Here is a 24,308-nt window from a genome sequence, read left to right as displayed (position 1 = left end):
GACCCTTCTAACAACTACAGTAGGGGTTAGTTCAAAATAGAGAGCCCCTTTAAAGGGGTTGTCCAGCAGGATAAAAAATTTTTTTATATATGGCATGGAGTTGGTTTAAAAAAAAAAAAAATATAAATCTCCTCACTGATTCCCCCCACCACTGCTGTTCTGATGCTTATCAGGTCCCCGTTGCGCTGTACTTCTGATTCCGGCTGGATACGCAGGAGTCACTGGCCACAGCGATGACCTGCCTCAGCCCGTGATTGGCTGAGCTGGGATTTTCTGTGTGTCACGATGGGACCAGGAAGTGGAGACCAGCGGGAACCCTGTAAGTGTCCGGCGAGTGTTACTTCTTTGTTTTTTTTATATATTTTTTTTAACTCCCTCTGCCCTATACAACAGCAAAATGAGTCTTGCCGAACAGCAGCTTTAAGGATATGGCTTAGATTTGTGTATTAATGGCCGCCTCCTCTGTATGCCTTTTTGATCTTATCAGCACGTACCGAGAAGAGAATATTTTAGTCTAACTCGTTTGATGGATATAATATATTTTTTTTATTCCTCTTTTAGACTTGGCGGACATTTCTATCAGCGCTAAGTGGTAAAGGAATACCTTTCAGGATGCCCTTGGGAGAGGATGGGCCAAGCTGGAAGAAGAGAGCGGAAGACATACGCGATATTTATGAATTCCGGGATGTGTTGGGGACGTGAGTATATAATCCTTATCTGTATTTTAAAGGGGAACTCCATCTTTGATCGACTTGAATTTGCTGAACGTTCCGTTTGTTTGTTTGTTTGTTTGTTTTTTTTTTTTTTGGTGCAGTTATAGAACCTATAGGCCATGTTTGACGAGAATATTTTGTATTAATGGGAGCATTTTAGCCAACGGTGATGATTTTGCCGGGACAATAACATGAAGCTGGCCTTGAAAAGGGTGCGGATAGTTCACACCCCACCTCAGGGTGAGCAGTTCAATTGCATTTTGGGGGCATTTTTGGGCAGCCTGAGAAGGCGTGGCTTCAGTTTCTTGAGTTTTTTTTACTTTTTTACATGTTGGTATGTATTTGGAAGGCGGATTTTACTTGGATACCAGGTGGATTACGCCACAAAATGCACCCCGAAATCTGCTTGCAAAATCCGCCATATGGGTACGTCCACGTGAATTTTTGTCTTCTGCAGATGTCACAGGAAAATCTGCTTGTTGCATGCAGATTTTGCCACGCATTACACTGCGGATACCCCATGGATTTCACACTAAGGGCCAGTTCACATTGGGGTTTTTTTCAGTCTGTTTTCCATGGCAAAAAAAAAAAGCCTCCAAGCAGCCTACTATTGATTTCATTGGGAAGGAAGCACTCGCTTTCTTTCCACTTGTAAAAAAAAAAATAGCGTGGGGGGGGGGGGGGAAAAAGAAAAATCACACTTTATCTTGGCGCGGAATCTGCACTGACTCTCCCATTGAAATAAATGGGAAGCAGAAAAAAAAAGCTCAGTACGTGTCTGCACGTTTTGGTGCGGATCTGTGCCAAAAGCCGCAAGCCAAAAATACAGTTTTATACCTATTGGTTAAAATAAAAAGCACATCAAAAATACTTCAAAAACCACAAGAAAATCTGCTAGAAAAATGAGCTACTGATTCCGTGCTGAATTTTGTAGGTGGATTACAAAATCTAGCATGTGAACACTATTAAGGGGTTCTCTGGACCCTGTCCTCAGTATAGGGTCTGATTTCAGGCACCCCCAACAATCTGCTGTTTGAAGGGGCTGCATAGTATGGCTTTCTCTTCCTAGGCCAGGCATGTCCAAACTGCGGCCCTCCAGCTGTTGCAAAACTACAACTCCCAGCATGCCATAATAGCTGTAAGCTATCCAGGCATGCTGGGAGTTGTAGTTTTGCAACAGCTGGAGGGCCGCAGTTTGGACATGCCTGGCCTAGGCCATTGACATCATGTACATCGGTCACATGACCTTACGTGAATGGGTCTGGGCTGCAGTACCAAGCACAACCACTATGCAATGTACGGCGCTGTGCTTCGTATGCTGTGAGGAGGCTGGAGCACTGATTTGGTTGGGGTCCGACAACCAGCACCCCCGTCAATCAGCTATTGATGGCCTATCCTGAGGATAGCTCTTCAGCATCTTACTCATGGAAAATTCCTTTTTAAATTTTACGTAGTGCTCATGCTTACACGCAGATTTCTTGTGCGCAATCTGTCATGTGAACATGGGTGAAAGGTGCATTTATCAAGCTGAGGACCGTGCTTTGGGGCAGGCTGCCGACGCGGACCATGAAAGTGAAAGCAGTGATGGTGGCTTTGCCAGTAAATAAATGTATTACTACCAGATAATTCCTGCTGCTGTCAGCCTGTCCCTGTATTTGCACTGAAAGCAATATAAACCCTGTCCATCTGTCAGCGCAGAGCCCTATAAAACCCATGGTTGGGTACTTCACACGCACATTTTTAATTGCATTTTGAGTAATGCGATCTCTCTTTAAAAAAAAAAAATCCAGTCTGCTCATGGGCCTGGTTTATCCCTGCTTTCTGTCCAAGTTATTGGTTGCCCATAGCAACCAATCAGAGCTAAGTTTTTTGTTTCCTGACTGGGCCTGGTTGATCAACACTGTGGAAGAGGGAAACCGTCCTTGTGGCCTGTAGCAACCAGCCAAAAATTTGCCGGGATTGTCCAGAATTTACACAGATAATCCCGCCATAGGACTTGTCTGGGCCCATAAACATCCAGTGGGTGTTCCCGGATGGGCCTTAAATTTACCAACGCAAATGTTAGTAAGTATGGTTTAAAGGGATCGTACAGGGTTCTACAGGAGAAAAACTGGGACTGGGATGAGCTGCAATACTACGTACAACCTGTGGACAGGTGGGGGGGGGGGGGGGCAAGTAACCATGTTTTTAACTACTGGACAATTCCTTTAAAAAATGAACACTGCACCGTAATAGGTCGCCATGAGCCACAAGGCCAGGTCTTCTCATAGTTCTAACCTAATGGTGGAGAATAGAGATGTATCAAGACTAGTGCAAGGGAAATGCGGAGTAGTTGCCCATAGAAACCAAGGGTCTCTGAGAAATGAGTCGTGGAATCTGATTGGTTGTCATGGGTGACTACTCCACATTTCCGTTCCACGTGGCAATAGAACCTAAAGTAACCCCCGAAAATCTCCAAACGGCTTAAAAATAAAAATAACACACACTAATCGTTTTGTTCCACGTCCGGGATGCGGGTGATGATGCCATCCATACTGAGGTCACCCCCTTAGGATCTACACCAAACCACGGTACGACTTTCCCTTTCTTTAGATGGTGAGATGGTGACTGGACCGCTTTTCTTTTATTTGTACTGATTTTGAGTTTTTGTTTTCTCCATTTACCTCTAAAGAAATCTGCCAGCTTCCTGTTACCATTAGAGCTGTTAGGTCACATGTTTGACAGTGGGGGTGGAGCTAAGTCGCTGTCTGTTTCCAAGGGCAACGGCAGAATTTTGGCAGCAGCTTTGGATGTGAATGGAGACTCAAAATTGGTAAACATTTTTTTTAATTTTATCTAGATCTAAAGAACGAAACCTCCGATAAAAGTTGAATTAGCTTAGTAATCGTTCCTATGCCTGTTACATGTCCTGTTATCTGTTGTTCTAATCCTTAGGCGTGATGATAATCTTCTAGAGAATCATTCGATTTGCTGTAGAGAGGAGCAGCAGCTGCCTGCGGCCTGCTTATCTTTCCTGTATCGGTAGCGACGTGACTGAACCAACTACTCCCCTTTGTTAAAAGAAGTTACGGCCCCCTGGCACCGCTTATCTCTTCTCTTGTGAAAGTACCGTTAGATTGTTGATCCAGCAACATCAAGTTTATAGATGGCGAAGCAACTTTACAGAAAATCCCCCGCCGTTCTGCGTATGCAACTTCTGTGCCTGACTTGTGTGCGTCTTTAAGAATCCTGCAAGACACAAACCCCGTGTGTAGTCTGATCCTGTGGTCAAGTACTACCCCATTCTTCTGCAGACGGAAGGGAATAATGCATGACTGCAGGATCAGACTACACTCGGTTATTCATTTGTAGTCTGTTACCATGGAGATGCACAGGATTCCATAGGAGATGCCGGAGGACAACCAATTTGCAGATCTGTGCTTTGCCTTTACAGATATTCTTTGTTAAAAAAAAAAAGGTCTTGCTGTTTTGTGTTTACAGCTCCTATGCAAACCTATGTGTCCTCTAGGAGACAGACTACAAACAAAACCCTTTGTAGTCAGGTCCCGAGGTCGTGTATTATTCTTGCCAGTGTACAGACAGTAGAAGGGGGGGGATAAAAAGTAATGTCTGACTGCAGGGTCAGACTACACTAGAAAGTAGGAAGTGGCACTCGTGTCCTGTTTGGGTGCTCAACCCCGTAGAGATTAGTAAAGAAAATAAACTTGCAGGATCAGACTACATAGTTTTTTTTTGTTTTTGTAGTCTGTAGCCATGGAGACGGTATACACAAAGAGGTAGGAGATGTTCAAACAAGTCTGTTTTGATGCATTGGAGCAATACAAAGTAGGTTGCAAAAGTCTACATACCCTTTAAAGGGCATCTGTCAGCGGATTTGTACCTATGAAACTGGCTGACCTGTTCCATGTGCGCTTGGCAGCTGGAGGCATCTGTGTTGGTCCCATGTTCATATGTGCCCGCATTGCTGAGAAAAATGATGTTTTATGATATGCAAATGAGCCTCTAGGAGCAACGGGGGCGTTACCGTTACACCCTAGAGGCTCAGCTCTTTCTGCAACTGCCGCGCCCTCTGCACGTTGACATGGCCAGGGAGTGTAAAAGTGATCACACCTGGCACTGTCAATCAAAGTTTGCAGTTTCAGAGAGAGCAGAGCCTCTAGGTGTAATGGCAACGCCCCCGTTGCTCCTAGAGGCTCATTTGCATATATTAAAACATCATTTTTCTCAGCAATGCGGGCACATATGAACATGGGACCAACACAGATGCCTTCAGCTGCCAAGTGCACATGTAACAGGTCAGCCAGTGTCATAGGTACAAAACTGCTGACAGATGCCCATTTAAGATTTCTGTTAAAATTGTGATTATAATTATGGTCGTTTCGACCTCTGGGTCCGTCAGTTGCGTCTTTCTCATTGGAAGAAAATCGTCTGATCATGTAACGACCATTAATAATACAAATATGATATTTTCTTGCAATGCATAGCATCAAAAATCAGACCTTTTTAAATATGGGGATCAGAGGGTCTTACAAGCTTCATCCGCTTAATGCTGCAAGAACATGTAAACGCCGGTTATCTGAGCCACGAGCGACTGTGTAATCTCTGGCCGCACACTTCCTGTCTGATCTGTCTCTCAGATGGCAGCTAATGTTTACATGTAAGCCGCGCGCTGTCCCCTGCGAGCTCGGCCTGCAGGAAGCGCACGTTACCTGTTTGTCTTTATTTACACCGTTCCCGCACATAACAGGTAAAAATAAAAGAATAACATTTCCTCAAAAAAATTCATCAAGAAAATGGTAAAGCTGCTGATCAGATTGTGTTACAGAGTTATACTGGGAAAGCTGGGTGCCACCAGTATGGCCACAGTAGCCACCCAGCTTCCCAAGACTCTAGCATTACCGTCATACATCTTGCTCCACGATATTGCTCTCTAAGGGCTTGTTCACACGACCGTATGTATTTTGCGGTCTGCAAAAAATACAGATGACGTCTGTGTGCATTCTGTATTTTGCGGAACGGCCGGCCCCTAATAGAACAGTCCTATCCTAGTCCGTAATGCGGACAATAATAGGACATGTTCTATTTTTATTTGCAGGAATGGAAATAAGGACATACAGGAACGTAATGCAAACTGATTTTTAATTTTTTTGCGGACCCTATTGAAATTAATGGTTCTGTATACGGTCCGCAAAAAAAAAACGGAACGGACACTGAAAGAAAATACATTCGTGTGCATGAGCCCTAACTAAGCAGATTTGAGGCTGAAGAGCCTGGGGAAAGCGGAGTGACGTCCACTACAGAAGATGGAATGGTGGACCCGCCATATTGATGTCACCCAGCTTTCCCAGACAACTTAAAGGAGTTGGCCCTTCTCACACACAGGTGGCATATCGCTAGGGTGTGCCACCAATGCCAGATAGGTGGGACCCACACCTATCTCTAGGATGGGGCCCCCAAAGTGAAGGCGAGCGCATCGCACATATGCGGCGTGCTCTCCGTTCACTTCTGTCGGAGTTCCGAAATGAGCCGAGCGAGAGCACTCCGCTATTTCCAGAACTCCCATAGAAGTAAATAGAGCGTACCGCGCAAGCGTGGCCACCGCTTAATTCACTTCTATGGGAGTTTCAGAAATGGCCGACCTGGCGCTCAGCTGTTTTTGACTCTCCCACAGAAGTGACGGGAGGGTGGCCATGCTTGTTCACTTTGGGGGGCCCTTTTTTAGGCTAGTTTACACTACCGTTAAACATCTCCGGCAGGCTGTTCTGGAAGGGAGCCGCCTGCGGGAGATGTCTGGATCCGGCACTGCCGGACGCTACCTGCCAGCCCCATTGACTAAAATGGAGACCAGCGAAGTTCCCGCCGCAACCCGGGAAACAGTAGTAGTTCTTGGCCGATTCTCAGGATCTCTGCCGGCCCTCATTATAGTGGATGGGGCCGGACGGCGATGCGCTAGCTTCCAGCAATGTCGGAATGTAGAGGATCTAAAAGCGCTAGTGTGAAACTAGCCGTAGAGATAAGTGCGGATCCGAGAGATGGGCACCTATCTGACATTGGTGACCTATCCTAGCTATATACCACCAATGTGTGAGAGGGGCCAACCCCTTTAAATGTTATTTTAATACAATCCAGTATGAGAAACTACTGGTAGTTACTTTTCTAATTTACTTTATTTAAAAAATCCTCCATTTGTCAGATATTCTCTTTACCTCACCATAACCGCACCCAGTGGTGTTCAATCTGTATACAGATGTGCATGTCCACCTATTGAGGTGGACGCACATGCTCAGTTCCATCCTTTGACTGCCACCAGCTGTATCTACGGTGACAGTCATAGGAAGAGAGGTACATCCAAAAGGACACACCCCCTGAGCTGTGATGGGGAGAGAGCTGCTGCAGAAAAGGCACACCCCCTGAGAAAGGACACACCCCTGAAGAGAATCTATGAGAGCAATGAACGGTGGAGATCTCTGGATCCATGGGAGGTACAGGGCTGGTTCTATTGTCATGTTCTATATGATGTCTGATTATTTATTTATTTATTTTTCACATCAAGCATTGCATAACCCCTAAGTTTCCTGAGACACAAGAAGCACACACACGAGCTGTAGGCCGTCTAGCAGAGCCGGTTCTGCTAGTCGTAGCCAAGACCTTGCTGTATCTTTCTTCTAGTGCTTGGATTGCATCACCTCTAGTGAAAAAATAATAATTCCAAGCCTGGCAGTTCTGCTATTGGAAACCTCAAGAGCTCGTTGCTGTGTCGGTATTTGGCCTAAAAATTCCTTAAAGGGTCTACTTTTTCTCAGACTCTGCCGTTCTTGCCACGCGGGAGGTGTTTGCTCTTGCAGCTCATCTCTATTGTAGTGAGTGGGACTGAACTGCAATACCAGACACAGCCTATAGACAAGAGTGGCGCTGTTTCTGGGAAATGCTGAACAACCCCTTTAATTAATAAAGGAAACTCTAAACCACTAAAAATAACAAACCGTAATAAATTATCCTTTTAACCCCTTAAGGACATAGGACGTACCGGTACGCCCTATTTCCCGAGTCCTTAAGGACACAGGACGTACCGGTACGTCCTGACTTAAAATCGGCATTCCGGCGCCGCGGGGGTTAATCGGAACGGGACGCCGGCTGAAATCATTCAGCCGGCATCCCGTAACAACGCAGGGGGGGGGTCATTTGACCCCCCCCCCCCCCCCCGTATCGGCGATCGCAGAAAACCGCAGGTCAATTCAGACCTGCGGTTTTCTGCGTTTCCGGTCCATTCGGGTGTCCTGTGACCCGATGAACCGGAAAAAGACTGCGATCGGTGGCGTAATTATACACCACCAATCGCAGTCCGAGGATTTGAGGAGGCGGTGCTGGCCCTGGTGCTGAACACTGCTGTCCAGGGTGCTGATTGGTGCAGGGGAGAGAGGCGCGAGATTCAAACTTCCTGCGCTCCTCTCTCCCCTCCTCTTCCTGTCCAGCACCCTGACCGTGCAGCATCGTCCAGCACCAGCTCCTGTGTCCCCCTAATCGGCATCCATCACCCTCCTGCACCCATCGCCACCCAGGTAGGTTAGGGTCAGTGAGGGAGAGGCACCGTTAGGCAGGGAAAGAAGGGAAAAGTTAGTTAGGAAAAAAAAAAAAGTACTTTTATTCCAAACTTCCATCTATCCATCTAACACTAACCCAGACCCCCCCTGCCACTGGTGGAGCAGACGAATCTGTACGCCCAACAGTTCGTCGCTCAAAACCCAGGCTCATTTTTGGCTAGACCCGGTGGCTGGACGCCGGTCAGTGCAGCCGAAATGAGGACATTTTGGGGCCTCGTGCTGCATATGGGTCTAGTCCAAAAACCCAGTGTCAGGCAATACTGGAGTGGGGACATCCTGTACCAGACCCCACTGTACAGTATGGTCATGACACGTTCCCGGTTTGAGGCCATCCGGAAATGTCTGCATTATTCCGATAATGCAGCATGTCCACCCCGAGGTGATCCTGCCTATGACCGGCTGTATAAGATACGGCCGGTCATCGATCACTTTGTGGCCACATTTCAGCAGGCCTACGAACCTGGAAGGGAGGTCGCGGTTGATGAGTCTCTCGTTGCGTTCAAGGGGAGACTCAGTTTCCGCCAATATATTCCCACAAAGCGGGCGAGGTATGGCGTGAAGCTATACAAAATTTGTGAGAGTACCTCAGGGTACACTTACAAATTTCGTGTGTACGAGGGGCGAGATTCCCGTATTCAACCCCCAGAATGTCCCCCCACTCTGGGTGTTAGTGGGAAACTCGTGTGGGACCTTATGTACCCACTGCTGGATAAGGGTTACCACTTGTACGTGGATAACTTTTATACCAGCATTCCCTTGTTCAGGTCCCTTGCCGCCAGATCCACGTTCGCTTGTGGGACCGTGCGGAAAAATCAACGCGGCCTCCCTGCCCTCCCCCTCCAGGTACCTATCCCCAGGGGTGAGACCCGTGCCCTTACCAGTGGAAACCTGTTGCTGGTCAGGTATAAGGATAAGAGGGATGTCCTTATGCTGTCCACAATCCACGGTAACAGCACCACCCCAGTCTCTGTGCGAGGTACCACGGCAACGGTCCTCAAGCCCGATCTGTATCGTCGCCTACAATCGGTATATGGGAGGAGTTGATCTCTCTGATCAAGTCCTCACGCCATATAACGCCATGCGCTAAACCCGGGCATGGTACAAAAAAGTTGCGGTCTACTTGGTGCAGGTTGCCATGTACAACTCTTTTGTACTATCCCGAAGCACTGGCAACACAGGGACATTCCTCCAATTCTATGAGGCAGTCCTCAAGGACCTGATCTTTTCGGACCGGGAAAGAGCAGGCCGGAGTACCTCGGGAACTGGAGGCGCCCGGATCGTCCCTGGCCAACACTTTCCAGGTGTGGTCCCCCATACTGGAAAGAAGGGACGAACCCAAAAAAGATGCAGAGTGTGTCACAAGAGGGGGATACGGAAGGACACCACTACTCAATGTGACACGTGACCCGATCATCCGGGCCTCTGCATTATCGATTGCTTCAATCGATACATTTTTATAATCCCCAACAGTTCACTAGAGAACATAAAACACTATGGCTCTCAGACTTTGGAGACACAGAAACAATTTTTCTTTCCACAAAAAATATTAGTTTTAGTGCAGGCATCCTCAAACTGCGGCCCTCCAGATGTTGTAAAACTATAACTCCCAGCATGCCCAGACAACCTACAGCCATCAGCAGGGCATGGTGGGAATTGTAGTTTTACAACATCTGGAGGGCCGCAGTTTTAGGATGCCTGCTTAGTGTCTCCAAAGTCTGAGAGCCATACATATTGGGCATCGTCGCGTGCGTAAAAGTCGTCGCTATAAAAATAACCTTTGACCAAACACCTCGGATGAACGGTGTTAAAAATATAAAATAAAAACTGTGCCAAAACACAAATTTTTGGGCAAAATTTCAATTTGAATCCATTTTGCCGGTAATAAAACTAAACATTTATTGCCCCAATTCTGTAGTTTGCAGAAACACCCCATATGTGGTCGTAAATGGCTATATAGCCGCACGGCAGGGCATAGAACGAAGGGAACTCCATACGGTTTCTGGAAGGCAGATTTTGATGGACAGTTTTTTTTTTTTTTTTTTTTTTTTGACACCATGTCCCATTAGAAGCCCCCCCTGATGTAGCCTAGACTAGAAACTCCAAAAAAGTGACCCCATCTAAGAAACTACACCCCTCAAGGTATTCAAAAGTTACTTTACAAACTATGTTAACCCTTTAGGTGTTCCACAAAACTAAATAGCGAATGTAGAAACAATTTTAGAATTTAATTTTTTTGTTACATTGCCTCAAAAAAGAGTAATATAGAGCAACCAAAAATCTAATTTACCCCAAAAATAGTCCCAAAACAACAACCACCTTATCCCGTAGTTTCCTAGATGGGGTCACTTTTATGGAGTTTCTACTCTAGGGGTGCATCAGGGGGCTTGAAAGGGTACATGGTGTAAATAAACTAGTCCAGCAAAATCTGCCTTCCAAAAACCATATGACGTTCCCCTTCTTCTATGTCCTGCCGTTTAGCCAAATAGTAGTTTACCACCACATATGGGGTGTTTCTGCAAACTACAGAATCAGGGCAACCCATTTTGAGTGTTTGGCAGTTAACCCTTGTTTTACTCCTGGAAAAAACTGATTATATTGGAAAATTTTCCAAAAAATAGAAATTTCAAAATTGTTTCTCCATCTGCCATTAACTCTTGTGGAACACCTAAAGGGTTAACAAAGTTTGTAAACCCAGTTTTGAATACCTTGAGGGGTGTACTTTCTTAGATGGAGTCACTTTTTTGAAATTTCTATTCATGGGGTGCAACAGGGGGCTTCAAATGGGACATGGTATAAACAACCAGTCCTGCAAAATCTGCCTTCCAAAACCCATATGGTGTTCCCCTCCTTCTATGTGCTCCCGTTCGGCCAAACAGTAGTTTACGACCACATATGGGGTGTTTTTGCAAACTACAAAATCAGGGCAACCCATTTTGAGTGTTGTTTGGCAGTTAACCCTTGTTTTACTCCTGGAAAAAATTGATTATATTGGAAAATGTTCCAAAAAATAGAAATTTCAAAATTGTTTCTCCATCTGCCATTAACTCTTGTGGAAGACCTAAAGGGTTAATAAAGTTTGAAAAAACAGTTTTGAATACCTTAAGGGGTGTAGTTTCTAGAATGGGGTCATTTTTGGGAGGTTTCTATTATCTAAGCCTCACAATATGACTTCAAACCTGAACTGGTCCATAAAAAGTGGGATTTTGAAGATTTCTCAAAAATTTCAAAATTTGCTTCTAAACTTCTAAGCCTTGTAACATCCCCAAAAAATAAAATATCATTCCCAAAATGCTACAAACATGAAGTAGACATATGGGGAATGTAAAGTCATCACAATTTTTGGGGCTATTACTATGTATTATAGAAGTAGAGAAACTGAAACTTTGAAATTTGCTAATTTTTCAAAATTTTGGGTAAAAAAATGTATTTTTTTATGCAAAAAAATTAACTTTTTTGACCCAATTTTAGCAGTGTCATGAAGTACAATATGTGACGAAAAAACTATCTCAGAACGGCCTGGGTAAGTCAAAGCGTTTTAAAGTTATGAGCACTTAAAGTGACACTGGTCAGATTTGCAAAAAATGGCCTGGTCCTTAAGGTGAAAATGAGCCTGGTCCTTAAGGGGTTAAAGGGCATCTATCAGCAGATTTGTACGTATGACACTGGCTGACCTGTTACATGTGCTCTTGGCAGCTGAAGGCATCTGTGTTGGTCCCATGTTCATATGTGCCCGCATTGCTGAGAAAAATGATGTTTTAATATATGCAAATGAGCCTCAAGGAGCAACGGGGGCGTCGCCATTACACCTAGAAGCTGAGCTCTCTCTGCTGCTGCTGCGCCCTCTGCACTTTAGGAAAAGTCAGGACCAGGTGTGATGACGTTTTCAGTATCTGGTCCTGTCAGCCAAGGTGCAGAGAGAGCAGAGCCTCTAGGTGTAATGGTAACGCCCCCGTTGCTCCTAGAGGCTCATTTGCATATATTAGAACATAATTTTTCTCATTAATGCGGGCACATAGGTACATGGGACCAACACAGGTGTCTTCAGCTGCCAAGCGCACATGTAACAGGTCAGCCAGTGTCATGGGGACAAAACTGCTGACAGATGCCCTTTAACTGCTTTAATACTGCACCAGTCTCCGAATAGGGGTAGAATCACATCAGCGACACGGAAATCCAGTAGTCTGTTCCACTCCTTTCCCATGCTGTCAGTGGTATAGTTTCCATCCAAATCATGGGCTGACGCATCGTCCATGTACACAGGAGTACAACTGATGGCTGCCACTTTTTATACTGGTGCCACTTCTGCGCCGTCACATGTCCGTGTGAATCAGATCATCAGTAAATATAGATAAGACACGGCAGGGGCTTCGGCATTGGTGGCGCCAAATTTAAAAGGTAAATTACTGTTTGATGTTTGAACGTGCTATGACGTTTGGAAAGCTCCTTTACATTTTTAGCCATGTTTTTATAGTCCTATTTTTTTTATTTCTCCAGCGCTTTAATCGGCACCAGATATAACCGGCGCCAGAACCTAATCCCCTCCAGAACCGTTGTTTTCCGGATCTCCAGCTCTTCTATAAACAGCTTATTCTTCTCATCCGCTTGTTGCTGGCGGAAAGTTTTGACATTGAATCTGTGGCTTTTTCGCAGCAAGTGTTTCTTTAAATTCCCCTGAGCATCTTTCTCTCTCACAAGTTGACCTCTTGCTCTATCACTTCTATTCCTGAAATCTGCTTCCTTCCTGTATTTTAACCCCAGCGCTGTGAACTCAGTAAGAAGCAGTACTGTAAATGCGCCGAGCAGATGTCCCTGCGGTCTGGATATTTTAAGAGTACGTTATCTATAGTTAAAGGGCAGTTCCATACGTGTGTCGGTTTCGCAATGCCCGGTTTGTGTCCTATGTTGCTTCAGATCATGCAATGTTTTACGGGAGAGTATGGCGCTAAAACCCCTAGCAATCAGCTGTAGGCGGCTCTCTGTTTTTCCTGCAGTGACCACTGCAGGACGAAGGTGGTATTACAGGGAGACCCTTCCAATGAATGGACAACCATGTAATAGTGTTCAGGTTGAGCCCTCCAGAGCATAAGTCACTTTTTCGACCCTCCGTTCTGACTGGTAGGGCGGGGTCGCAGTTGGGGTACCCTACTTATTCAGTATTCAAATATTCCAAAACACAGGGGCGTTTCTAATGGGACATCCCTTTAAAGCAGGCATGCTCAACCGGCGGCCCTCCAGCTGTTGCAAAACTTACAACTCCCAGCATGCCTGAACAGCCTACAGAAGGGCATTATGGGAGTTGTAGTTTTACAACAGCTGGAGGGCCGCAGGTTGAGCATGCCTGCTTTAAAGAGTCCACCCCCATAGATGATCTTGTCTTAACATGTCTGTTTCAGTAACCACTTCGGGAGGATCCATTCTTATGACTCTGTTGTTCCATGCCTTAATTACTCCTGCTAGAAGTTATGAATGAATTGTTAACCGTTTGCAATGAAGATCCAGATGGGTGTTACCAGTTGGGGGTGTGTCCTTGCACAGTCTGGCACTATCCAGTCAATGCAGCCAGTGTCAGCTGTGCAGGGACACACCCCCAACCGGTAAAACCCTTCTAGACCTCCTAGCAATTCATTCAGAACTTCTAGCAGGAATAATAAAGGAATCGCACAACATAGAGCAATAATTTTTAGCCCCCGCCAGCCCCCCCCCCCCCCAAATTTGGAAAATCCACTTTAATTCGTCTTGTTTTGCAGCCATCTTGGGCAGGGTGTGACTGCAGGATCAGACTACACATAAGGACGCGTTCACACGACCGTAGTGTTTTGCGGTCCGCGAATTGTGGTTCCACAAAACACGGATACCGGACAAGAATAGAACATGTTATATCTTTTTTTTTTTTTTTTTTTTTTTTTTTTTTTGCGAGGCTCCGTAACGGAACTACGGATGTAGACTGTGAACGGAGTGCTGTCTGCATCTTTTGCGGCCCCATTGTAAAGAATGGGTCCGCACCCGTTCCGCAAAGTTGCTCATATTTAGTCTCTTACCATGGAGACAGGTTTACATAGGAGCTGTAGACCCAAAACAGCGGGATATAGTTGCAGACGCATACCTGCTATTTAAAGGACACTGCCTCCTCTATGACTGCGATCGCAGGGGTCCTCCTAGGATAGCTTTTACTAGCGTTTTTTTGGGGCAGTGATTTGGCAGAATTTTATCGGAAAGTGATGCGCAGCACAAGTCTCTCCATGTGTCGTCAGTGCAGGGGCAGGTGGGGAACACGGAACAGATCGCAGTAAGCACTGGCTTTGTTGCGTAAGGAAACTGTACTCCCTCCAGGAGCAGCCCACCACTCGGCAATCGTTCTGGAAATAATAATATCGTCGTCCACAAACAGCGTGACTCAGCTGCGAGGGTTTGCTGGACATTAACTCTTGCTGTGCTGAAGCTTTACCAAAAAAAAGAGCAAAAAACCCCTAAAAAAAAAAAAGCTAAAGAATATTGCTCCCTGTTTTACAATTGAGTGACCGCTTACAAGCTTGCGCTTCAGAGCCCTCCTTGGTAAGCCACTGACTCACTTTAGCAAAATGGCGTTTGGTTCCTCAGCAGTTGTTAAAGGTATACATTTTTGTTTGAGGCTATACAATGTAAGAGGGTCTCTATATGTGGAAGCTTTAGGGGTATAGTTTTTAAGGGTATGCATGAATTTGCAACTCTTTTGTTCCTTGCCCCAATGTACGAAAAAATAAAAAATATTAAGCAACTTTGTAAATGGTCTTGATTTTAAAATCTCCTATCATTTTATGTCTACAGGTTCTGTATAGACCTATGTCTCCATGGTAACAGACTACAAACAGCCATGTGTGTAGTCTGATCCTGCAGTTGTACTACCGCTCTTCCTCTTACAAGAAGGGACACATGACTATAGCATCAAACTACACATAGTGCTTGTCTGTGGTCTATAACTGTGGGTCTACATAGGACCTGCATACACAAAACGGCACCATTTTTTGTCAAGACTATTTGCAAAGTTACTCAGCTTCTATGGTTGAAAATGTGGGGCACATTTATTAAGACGGGCGTTTTTAGACGCCAGTCTAAATAAGCCCCTGCAATGTCGGTGGATTCGCCGGCCTCTACATAACTTTGGCGTATCCACCAGCGATTCTAAATGTAAGGGTCCATTCACATGTCCGCAATTCTGTTCTGCATTTTGCTGACCCATTCATTTCTATGGGGCCACACTATGTGCTGTCCGGATCCAGAAATGCGGATCCTCAATTCCGGGTGCGCAATTCCATTCCCCCCCCCAAAAAATAGAACATGTCCTATTCTTGTCCTTTTCTATTGTAGTGCCGGCGATGTGCGGTTAGCAAAATGCGGAACGCACATTGCCGATGTCCGTGTTTTGCGGATCTGTGGATCCGCAAAACACATACGGATGTGTGAATAAACCCTAAGACACATTCCTAGCTGTCTTACATTTAGGCCATTTTCTACTAATAAACCAGGCGTAGAAAATGATGAATGCCCCATGCCCCCTTTTTTAGACCTAGTTTGAGCGGGGAAGAAGTCATAGCAACATGGCGTGCAACAGAATCTACTCCAGATATACGCCACAAAAGTGGCGTATATCTGTTCGTAAAGGACCGCCATAGTGTATACTTTCTCGTACTGTATAGTGTCTGGCATTGAACTATACGTTGTAAGTTTAGCAGATTCTTGGCGTCCCTGATATGGGGCCTGAGATACCATAGATGTGTGAACAGCAGAAGCCCCTCCTGAGCCCAGACCTGGACCTTTGCTGATTGAGACTAGTAGCCCCTGGGGGCCCAGACCTTTTATCTACATTGTGTTTTATCTGCAATTTTCCACTGTCTGCCTTTCATCCAGTGACATGAATCCAGGGATCCTTAGGGTGACGTATTCTGTGTGGACTGTGCTGTTGTCATGGGCCTTGGACATAAAAATAAAATAAAATTACTGCCTAATTTTTCAGATTATTATTATTATTTTTTTTTTCATTATGCTTGTAGCTTTTTGGGATGTTTTGGCTATGACGTTTTGATGTAGATAATGATGTATCAGTCTGATTTACACCATCCCGAATAGTTAGGTGACAGTGATGTTGTTTAGGGCTGAGTTCATGCAGTCACAGCTCCATCCTTTTCCTCTGCTGCGACCCCTGACTGTCCGGTGGGGTCGCAGCGGACCCCTGACTGTCCGGTGGGGTCGCAGCGGACCCCTGACTGTCCGGTGGGGTCGCAGCGGACCCCTGACTGTCCGGTGGGGTCGCAGCGGACCCCTGACTGTCCGGTGGGGTCGCAGCGGACCCCTGACTGTCCGGTGGGGTCGCAGCGGACCCCTGACTGTCCGGTGGGGTCGCAGCGGACCCCTGACTGTCCCGTCGGTCCCATCATGAATAACCCCACTCTGCTGTCACACCTCTTAGTAGGGACTACCATCCACCTTCCATTGTACTCTGCACCTACCCGCTTCCACCATGTGCCCTCTGCTGGCATAAAGCTGTATGCCAGTAGCCTATTGCCAGCTTCTGTATGGAGTTTTGTGCCATGGTCTCTGTTAACGCAAACAGATCCAGAAGGTGCATACAGCCTCTGTGTGGGTAATCTGCCCAGCAGGAGTCTTCTGTGACTGCCGTATCCTTACAAAATTAGAAAAGCGCGGCTGTTTTCTTCCAGAATCTGTGCCGTAACGCAAGGCTTTGCTGTAAGACCTCACGCAATCTGAGGACAGGTGCAGCGCTGTTTTTGTAAGAAAGCCGCCATGGTTTTCTACTCTTGGACATCCCTTTAACAATCAGCCATACGGTCAGGCTTCTGCATGCAGTTTTGGAAGCGAAAGTCAGGAGAGCAAGTAAACAGGACAGATTAAGACTTCTGCTTTTTTTTTCACACCTGTTTTTTTTGGCTTTCAAAACTGCTTGCAGAAACCTGACTGTGCGGCTGTACCCATAGGGTACTGGCACGCGTTCAAGTGTTTGAGGAAGTATCCACTTTTTTAAATCCATTCCTGGCTTTGACTTCAAAAACTGCATTAAAAAAAACCTGACCATGTGGCGCACCTTTACGGTTGAGGTAAGATGGCGCTCCTGATTTATGTCTTTTTTTTTTTTTAATATTTTTTTTTTTCAGAACCCTAGGTTTCAAATAAGGCTGGGGTTTCTTTAAATATTTTTAAATGATATTCTGCAGTCTGTTTGCATGTACTGATACCGGCTCGCAGGAGGTATTTGCATGTGTGACTGTCTGGCTTTTAGGTGAGAAATCTACCAGCTGGGAGAGAGATTAGGTGACTGGAAACTGCTTTACCTCCTCGTATCATTTCCTTTGCCGTGGATATATATGATAAATAGGAACATGAAGCGACTAGTGTGACCTGGTTCTAGAAATTCCTGATGTTTTTTCTTAAAGGGGTTCTCCGGGAATAAGAAAATGAAATACCTAAATATTACTTCATTATAAATATATTTCCAAATACTTTTATTTGTTATAATGGCTTATTTTGTCTGGGGAGCAATAATCAGGGGAAACAAAATGGCCGCTGTCCTGTTAGTAAACGCAAAACCTGTCCTAATCACACAGGAGGACAAGTTACTTCACAACACGAAGATAAAGAGCTGCCTCATCCTCCTCTCTTACCCTGCTTTCACACCTGAGCGTTTCTCAAACGCGCGTTTTACGCGCGTTTTTGTCGCGCATTTTTTTTGCGCATTTTTTGTAATAGTAAACGCGCGTTTGTGTGATTGACTGCAGTGTCCTATGGCCACAAACGCGCGTCAAAACGCCCCAAAGAAGCTCAAGTACTTGATTATGCGTCGGGCGTTTTACAGCGCGATCGTACGCGCTGTAAAACGCCCAGGTGAGAACCATTCCCATAGGGAAGCATTGGTTTTCATGTGTTGAGCGTTTTACAGCGCGTTTGAACGCGCTGTAAAACGCTCAGGTGTGAACTTAGGGTTACTTGTCAGGGATTGCGATCCTGAATACAGATAAGATCTTTAGCTGAATCTCTGTTGGAATGGAGCTAATGAGCAGCAGCACTTGTCTGCATTACCACAGTCTGTCCTCTCTGTACTTCATGTCTCCTCATGAACTCCATTTCCACAGATTTTCAGCTGAAGATCATATTAAACTGTATACAAGATCATAATCCCTGACAAGCAGAGCAGAGAGAAGGATGAGGCAGCTTTTTACCTCAGTGTTGCGAAGTAACTTGTCCTGCTGTGTGATTAGGACGGGTTTTGTGTGCACTAATAGGACGGGAGCCATTTGGTTTCTCCTAATCATTGCTCCCTAGACAAAACGAGCCATTATAACTAATGAAAATAATTTATAATAAAGTAATATTTACGTATTAAATTTTCTTAATTCTCGGAGAAACCCTTTAAAGGACATGTCCACCTTTTGAACACCTCTCCATATGGATTTCAAATACATAATCTAATGTTGGAAATACATGACATGTACTTATCAGACTGATTCAGAGCTGTGCTCACTATTCTGCTGGTGGAATAAACAATATGTAGAGACAGCACCAGCGCCCAATATTACTTCCAGGATGCACCACTCAATCTGTAGAAATAAAAAAGCATGAAGCCAGCACCTTCGAGTCACTGGGGGTCATTTACAAAGACCGGCTTTTTTACACCAGTATTTGCTTCTCCCCCCCCCCCCCCCCCCTGCTTTCCTGGAGGATTTGCCTAATTTGGGACGAGGCACAAATTAGGCGCACCTCCGGCATTCTGTGCGCCAGGAATAACAACTACTAGAGCCACTGACTGGATTCGTTTTTAGTACATTTTCTGGAGCCAAAGTCTCGGCTCCTGCCACTTCCAAGTGGGGAGGACAGCACAAATTAATATTGTCGCACTGGCTTTTAATAAAAGGCCAGTGCAACTTCTTTTATGCCAACAAATTACCCGCACTGTGTACATGCATTACATTACTTATCCTGTACTGATCCTTAATTACATCCTGTATTATACTTCAGAGCTGCACTCACTATTCTGCTAGCGGAGTCACTGTGTACATGTATTACATATCCTGTACTGATCCTCGGTTGCAATCTGTATTATACTCCAGAGCTGCACTCACTATTCTGCTGGTGGAGTCACTGTGTACATACATTACTTATCCTTGTACTGATCCTGAGTTACTATCCTGTATTATACTCCAGAGCTGCACTCACTATTCTGCTGGTGCAGTCACTGTGTACATACATTACTTATCCTGTACTGATCCTGAGTTACTATCCTGTATTATACTCCAGAGCTGCACTCACTATTCTGCTGGTGCAGTCACTGTGTACATACATTACTTATCCTGTACTGATCCTGAGTTATTTCCTGTATTATACTCCAGAGCTGCACTCACTATTCTGCTGGCGAGTCCAACTTGTTTAAACTAAGGCATTTCTGGTAATGAAAGATTCACTGGCAAGTAGTAAGGATTTAAATATTGGTTACTTCGAGCATCTTTAGCATTTTACGTTTTTGGTGACTTTTCCCTTTAAGGTGCAGACCCTCCTCCTTCCTCTTAAAGTATTTTTTATTTTATTTTTAGTAATAATTACATTTTCTCTAATGCCCACAGCCTGCTTCCTGAAACAGAAGATTTATACTTACCTGCTCCCCTCCTAGTCCGGTCCTGAGCTCTGCGTCTGCTATGTCCATGTTCTGGTCCCCGGAGTGTTTACATCCAATGGTTCATGGTCATGGTCACATACTCCACTCCAGCCAATGACTGGCTTCAGCAGTGACGATGCTGCTTGTGGCCACATCACTGCTGAAGCCAGTTATTGGCTGCAGCAGAGCATGTAACCATGCCCATGTTGCGCTGGTTGTAAACACTTCATGGACCGGAATATGGACACAGCGGAGGGCCGGAGCGACAGGGAGCAGGCAAGTATGAATCTTCTGTTTCAGGAGGCAGGCTGCGGGCATTAGAGAAAATGTGATTTATTACCGGAAAACCCCCTTAAAGCTCTGACCCGCACAGTTTATATAATGGGATGTTTCTTAGGGACAAACAGTCAATTTTGGTTTCTCTGCAGCTGCAGTTGCAAACAGTGGTGACCCTTAGACTTACCGCCAACCCCCCTCCTACGCTGCGCTACTAGATGACCAGATGTAGCTGCTCTGCGCTGGAATGTGAGAGGCTCCAGATTGTGATGTTCCGGCTCCTGATCCCTGTTTGTTGTGAAGATATAGCAGTAAATATTTTACATTCTTAAGTAAATATTTATCCTTTTTTTGCTGCATTAAATTCCATTCCACCTTCACCATCCCGATTCTGGGGGTCATTCACTGCCTGCTACCAGGTGTCTGCAGATCAATCTGATATGGCTTACAACTTGGCAGTGTATTGGTTAAAATTTAAAGGGAGCCTATCAGCAGGAAATTCCCTGTTACACCAGTCACAGTGCCTTCTAGGGCTAGCTCAGCTGAATGTAATGATACATTTCAGTTAGTGATCCGTGGCTTCATTCTAGAGACAATGTACTTTAATCCATATTCAGATGAGCAGTTAAGTGCACTGAGGGCGGGCCCAAGCCATTCAGTGCACCCTTGATCCTCCTACATTTTCTGCCAGACCCTCCTCTTCTTGATTGACAAGGTCAGGTTCCTGCATAATCGGCTTGCTATACCTGTCAGTCAATAGTGACCGCGACAACTAGGGAATTAGAGGCCCTGTTACCATTGGCTCCCTGTGAATGCAAACGCAGGGTGCCAACACGTTGCCATGGCAGCTGGGGGCCCAACATGGATGTGGGTCTATTAGATAGTGCCTTATAGACAGCCCATCGCTAGTATGGTCAGAATCTATAATGCATTGGTATACAAGTTATGCCAGTAAATTATAAAAAGCCATATCTCCTAGTAAAAAAAAAAGTCATTAAAGGTTAATAAAGTAAATTTTTTTTATATATTTTTTTTAACATAAAAATTGGTTTTATTTTTGTAAAAGTTGTAAAAAAAAACATGCACATTATATATCTTTCGGTGTTTCTCGAAACCTATATTATAATTATACCCAAAAAAGGCACCAATAAAAACGACATCTCGACCAGCAAAAAAACATGCCCTACGGTTACAGTAAGGCAAAAAAAAAGTGCTGGCTATTGGAAAGCAGCGACCAAACAAGACCTGCTGCTATTGTGCAAAAGTAGTAAAAACATTTAAAGCTATACATATTTGGTATTGCTGTATTTGTATCGACCCACAGAAAAAAACCTAGTACGCTAGTTATGCCGCACAGTGAACGTCGAAAAATTTAAAGTTTAGAAAACAGTGGCTGAACTGCTTGTTTTTCCCGTTACTACGCCAAAACGGTAAGAAAAGTTATATAAAAGTTCCAGCCAGGAAAAAAAAAACGCTGAGCATCTTATTTCATGCTTGGCTAAAATTACTCCTACTATGAGTATTTTTACTTTTCCGGTAAAAAGGTAAGCGCAGCCTCTGTTGTCTGGTTTGTCAGTTGATTTCCTGCTGACAGACTCCCTTTAAAAGTTGTCCGCCTCTGCACCTCATCTTTTTATTCCAGTTCATATAAAATGAAACAACTTTCTTTTTGTGTATACAGCCTACACACAGAAGTACTCATTTCCATGGTAACAGACTACAAATAAAATCTGTGTAGTCTGATCCTGCAGTCATGCCCTCTTCCATCTGTCTGCTGTTTCTACCCATTGTTCGTTCACGAAAAGTAAGGGAAAAACGTTATGTTTGACCATGAAAATGCGTCGGAGCTGTAGATGCAAAACTATTTTTTAAATCGAGGTCTGTGGCAAAGATGCTTCATTTATTATTGCTTTGGATCAATAAAAAGAAAACTGGTTACAAAGGTGAAACCTAAAGCTCCAGGACCTGAATGTAATATCTTTTATTGGGCCCCTGCACTTCCTGTAGCTTCTATAGAGAGATGTAACTGACGCGTTTCATAACCTGGTCAGAAGCCAGCCACAGACTACTGCAATGTGGAAACCATACTGTAACAGTGAATGCAGGGATCACACAGGCGACAAAACACTGTGATGGCGGCATTCTTCCCAGTGACTGCGTGGACCCCGGCAGAAATCGCTGTACGTTTTGTGTGCCAGAAATAGAATGTAATGTCCTTTCCTATTGAATTAGTTTAGGACAGTGCTCGTAATTGCATTTTGCGGCCTGATGTCAGCGTTATTATGATTGAGAATACTTACTGGTGTATAATGGGATTTCTTCTTATTATAATGCTAAAACGCTTGTGTTGTCGTCTTTGTTTCACCTTTTCTTGCTTCGGTTGCATGTGGTGCCTATAAAATGGTCTTGGAGAGTGCCCTCCGCCATGGATTATCAAATACAGCATCTTTGTAATACATTATTTATAACATACTTTTTTTTAGGTTCTCCTATACTCGAAACAGATATTGGAAACCATCCACAAGCAGGTTTGCTGCTGTTGACAGATCTTCTTATTATAGTTTTCTAAGTATATATTATGTGAAAAACTCAAGCAGTGCAAATTTTAAAAGGGGGTTTCCAGGCTCCTGATATTAATGACCTGTCCTCAGGATAGGTTATTAATAACCTACCTGTGAGGGTCAGACACCCTGCACCCCCGCCGATCAGGCACTGGAGGAAGCACAGCTCCGTTCAAAATGTAGTGGCTGCGCTGGGTCATTGCAGCTCTGCTCCCATTCGCTTCAGTAGGTAGCTGAGCTGCAGTAACCCAGCACGGCCACTGCACTTTGAACGGAGCTGTGCTTCCTGTTCCAGTGCCTAATCATGGGGGGTGCGGGGTGTCGGACCCTCACCGATCAGATACTGATAACCTTTCCTCAGTATAGGTTATTAATATCGGAAGGGTGCATGGAAAACCCCTTTAAGAATAAATGTCTATGGCGAGGGGCACAGCCCTACGACACCCTGCCATCTGGTCGGGGGTTGGTATACTAAGACACCCTCTTAAATTATGAAAAACTGCATTGAAATGTTTGCAGGGCACCACTGTGCAGAGTTTTAAACACTAGACTTATAATAATTAATAATAATAGATCAGGCGACAGCAGCTTGTTGATGGTCTCCACCTGCCAAACAGTACAGACAGAAACAATGGCCAAAAAAATTGGCAAAAAAATTACGCTATGGATTACATAGATGCTCGTTATAGCATTTGCTTATTTGTGAAGTGTCGTTTTCCTTCCGAAATCAATTTTTAGGGTTTCTACCCTTTTTATAGGGAATTTCCTCCAATAATATAAACTTGGTCAGATATTTGTAAATGAGAAGTTGGAGCCATATACGGTACTTACTTACAGGTATATTGCAATTTTTTTTCTGATCGGTGGGGTGCTGGGGGCCGGACCCTCACCAGTCAGATATTGATGACCTATCCTGATCTATCCTGTGATAGAAATGCCTGTTCCTTTCTGCTATTGTGGACCAGAATAGGGCCTGCTCTATCTTTTTTGCGGGGCCGCAGAACAGAACTACGGATGCGGACAGGACGCATTGAAATGAATGGGTCCAAAATTGTGGAACGGATGCGGACCCAGAAATACAGTTGTGTGAATGGACCCTAAAACACTTAGAAAACCCCTTTAAACCCATGGATAGGCTGGGAATTGAGCCCGGAATACAGACGCTCAAATGTGCTCACACTACCGCCGTCTGAATGAGGCCTTAGTCTTCATCTTCTGTAGAAGACCCTGCAGGCCGGATAATCGCGTCTGGGGCTCGTTGACAGTGAAAGTAATTCCTCCTTTACAGCTCTGTGAGACGTCTAAGGTTCTTACACTGGATTATGGAGTTAATTAAGATCACTGATCAGACCGGGGGAAGGTGTCTCCAAGAACCCAGGCAGAATCCTTGGAAGGTCCTGTTGTGTTGCGCCCCGGTGGCTCCTGTCACTAGATTCTCACGTTCCTATGGAAACCAGACAGAAACAGGAATGTTATCATGAGTTGACGTTGAAAAAATTCCAAGTTTGCGTTTCTTTAG

General features: G+C 44.9%; 1 protein-coding gene across 2 annotated transcripts in view; it reads left to right on the top strand.

The window, feature by feature from the left end:
- The window catches only part of CAMK1 (calcium/calmodulin dependent protein kinase I), a 107,348-nt gene that overhangs the window by 24,184 nt on the left and 58,856 nt on the right, over window positions 1–24,308 (top strand). For both annotated transcript variants that reach the window (XM_044300382.1, XM_044300383.1), the window contains exon 2: window positions 562–698. In XM_044300382.1, coding sequence (XP_044156317.1) covers window positions 629–698 — 70 coding nt within the window. In that variant the 5' untranslated portion in view covers window positions 562–628. The remainder of the gene's footprint in view (window positions 1–561; window positions 699–24,308) is intronic.

Source organism: Bufo gargarizans, chromosome 7, assembly GCF_014858855.1.
Source record: "Bufo gargarizans isolate SCDJY-AF-19 chromosome 7, ASM1485885v1, whole genome shotgun sequence".
In the NCBI taxonomy this organism is placed as follows: domain Eukaryota; kingdom Metazoa; phylum Chordata; class Amphibia; order Anura; family Bufonidae; genus Bufo; species Bufo gargarizans.
Note: the sequence above shows the minus strand (reverse complement) of the source record. Positions and strands in the feature narration are given on the sequence as shown.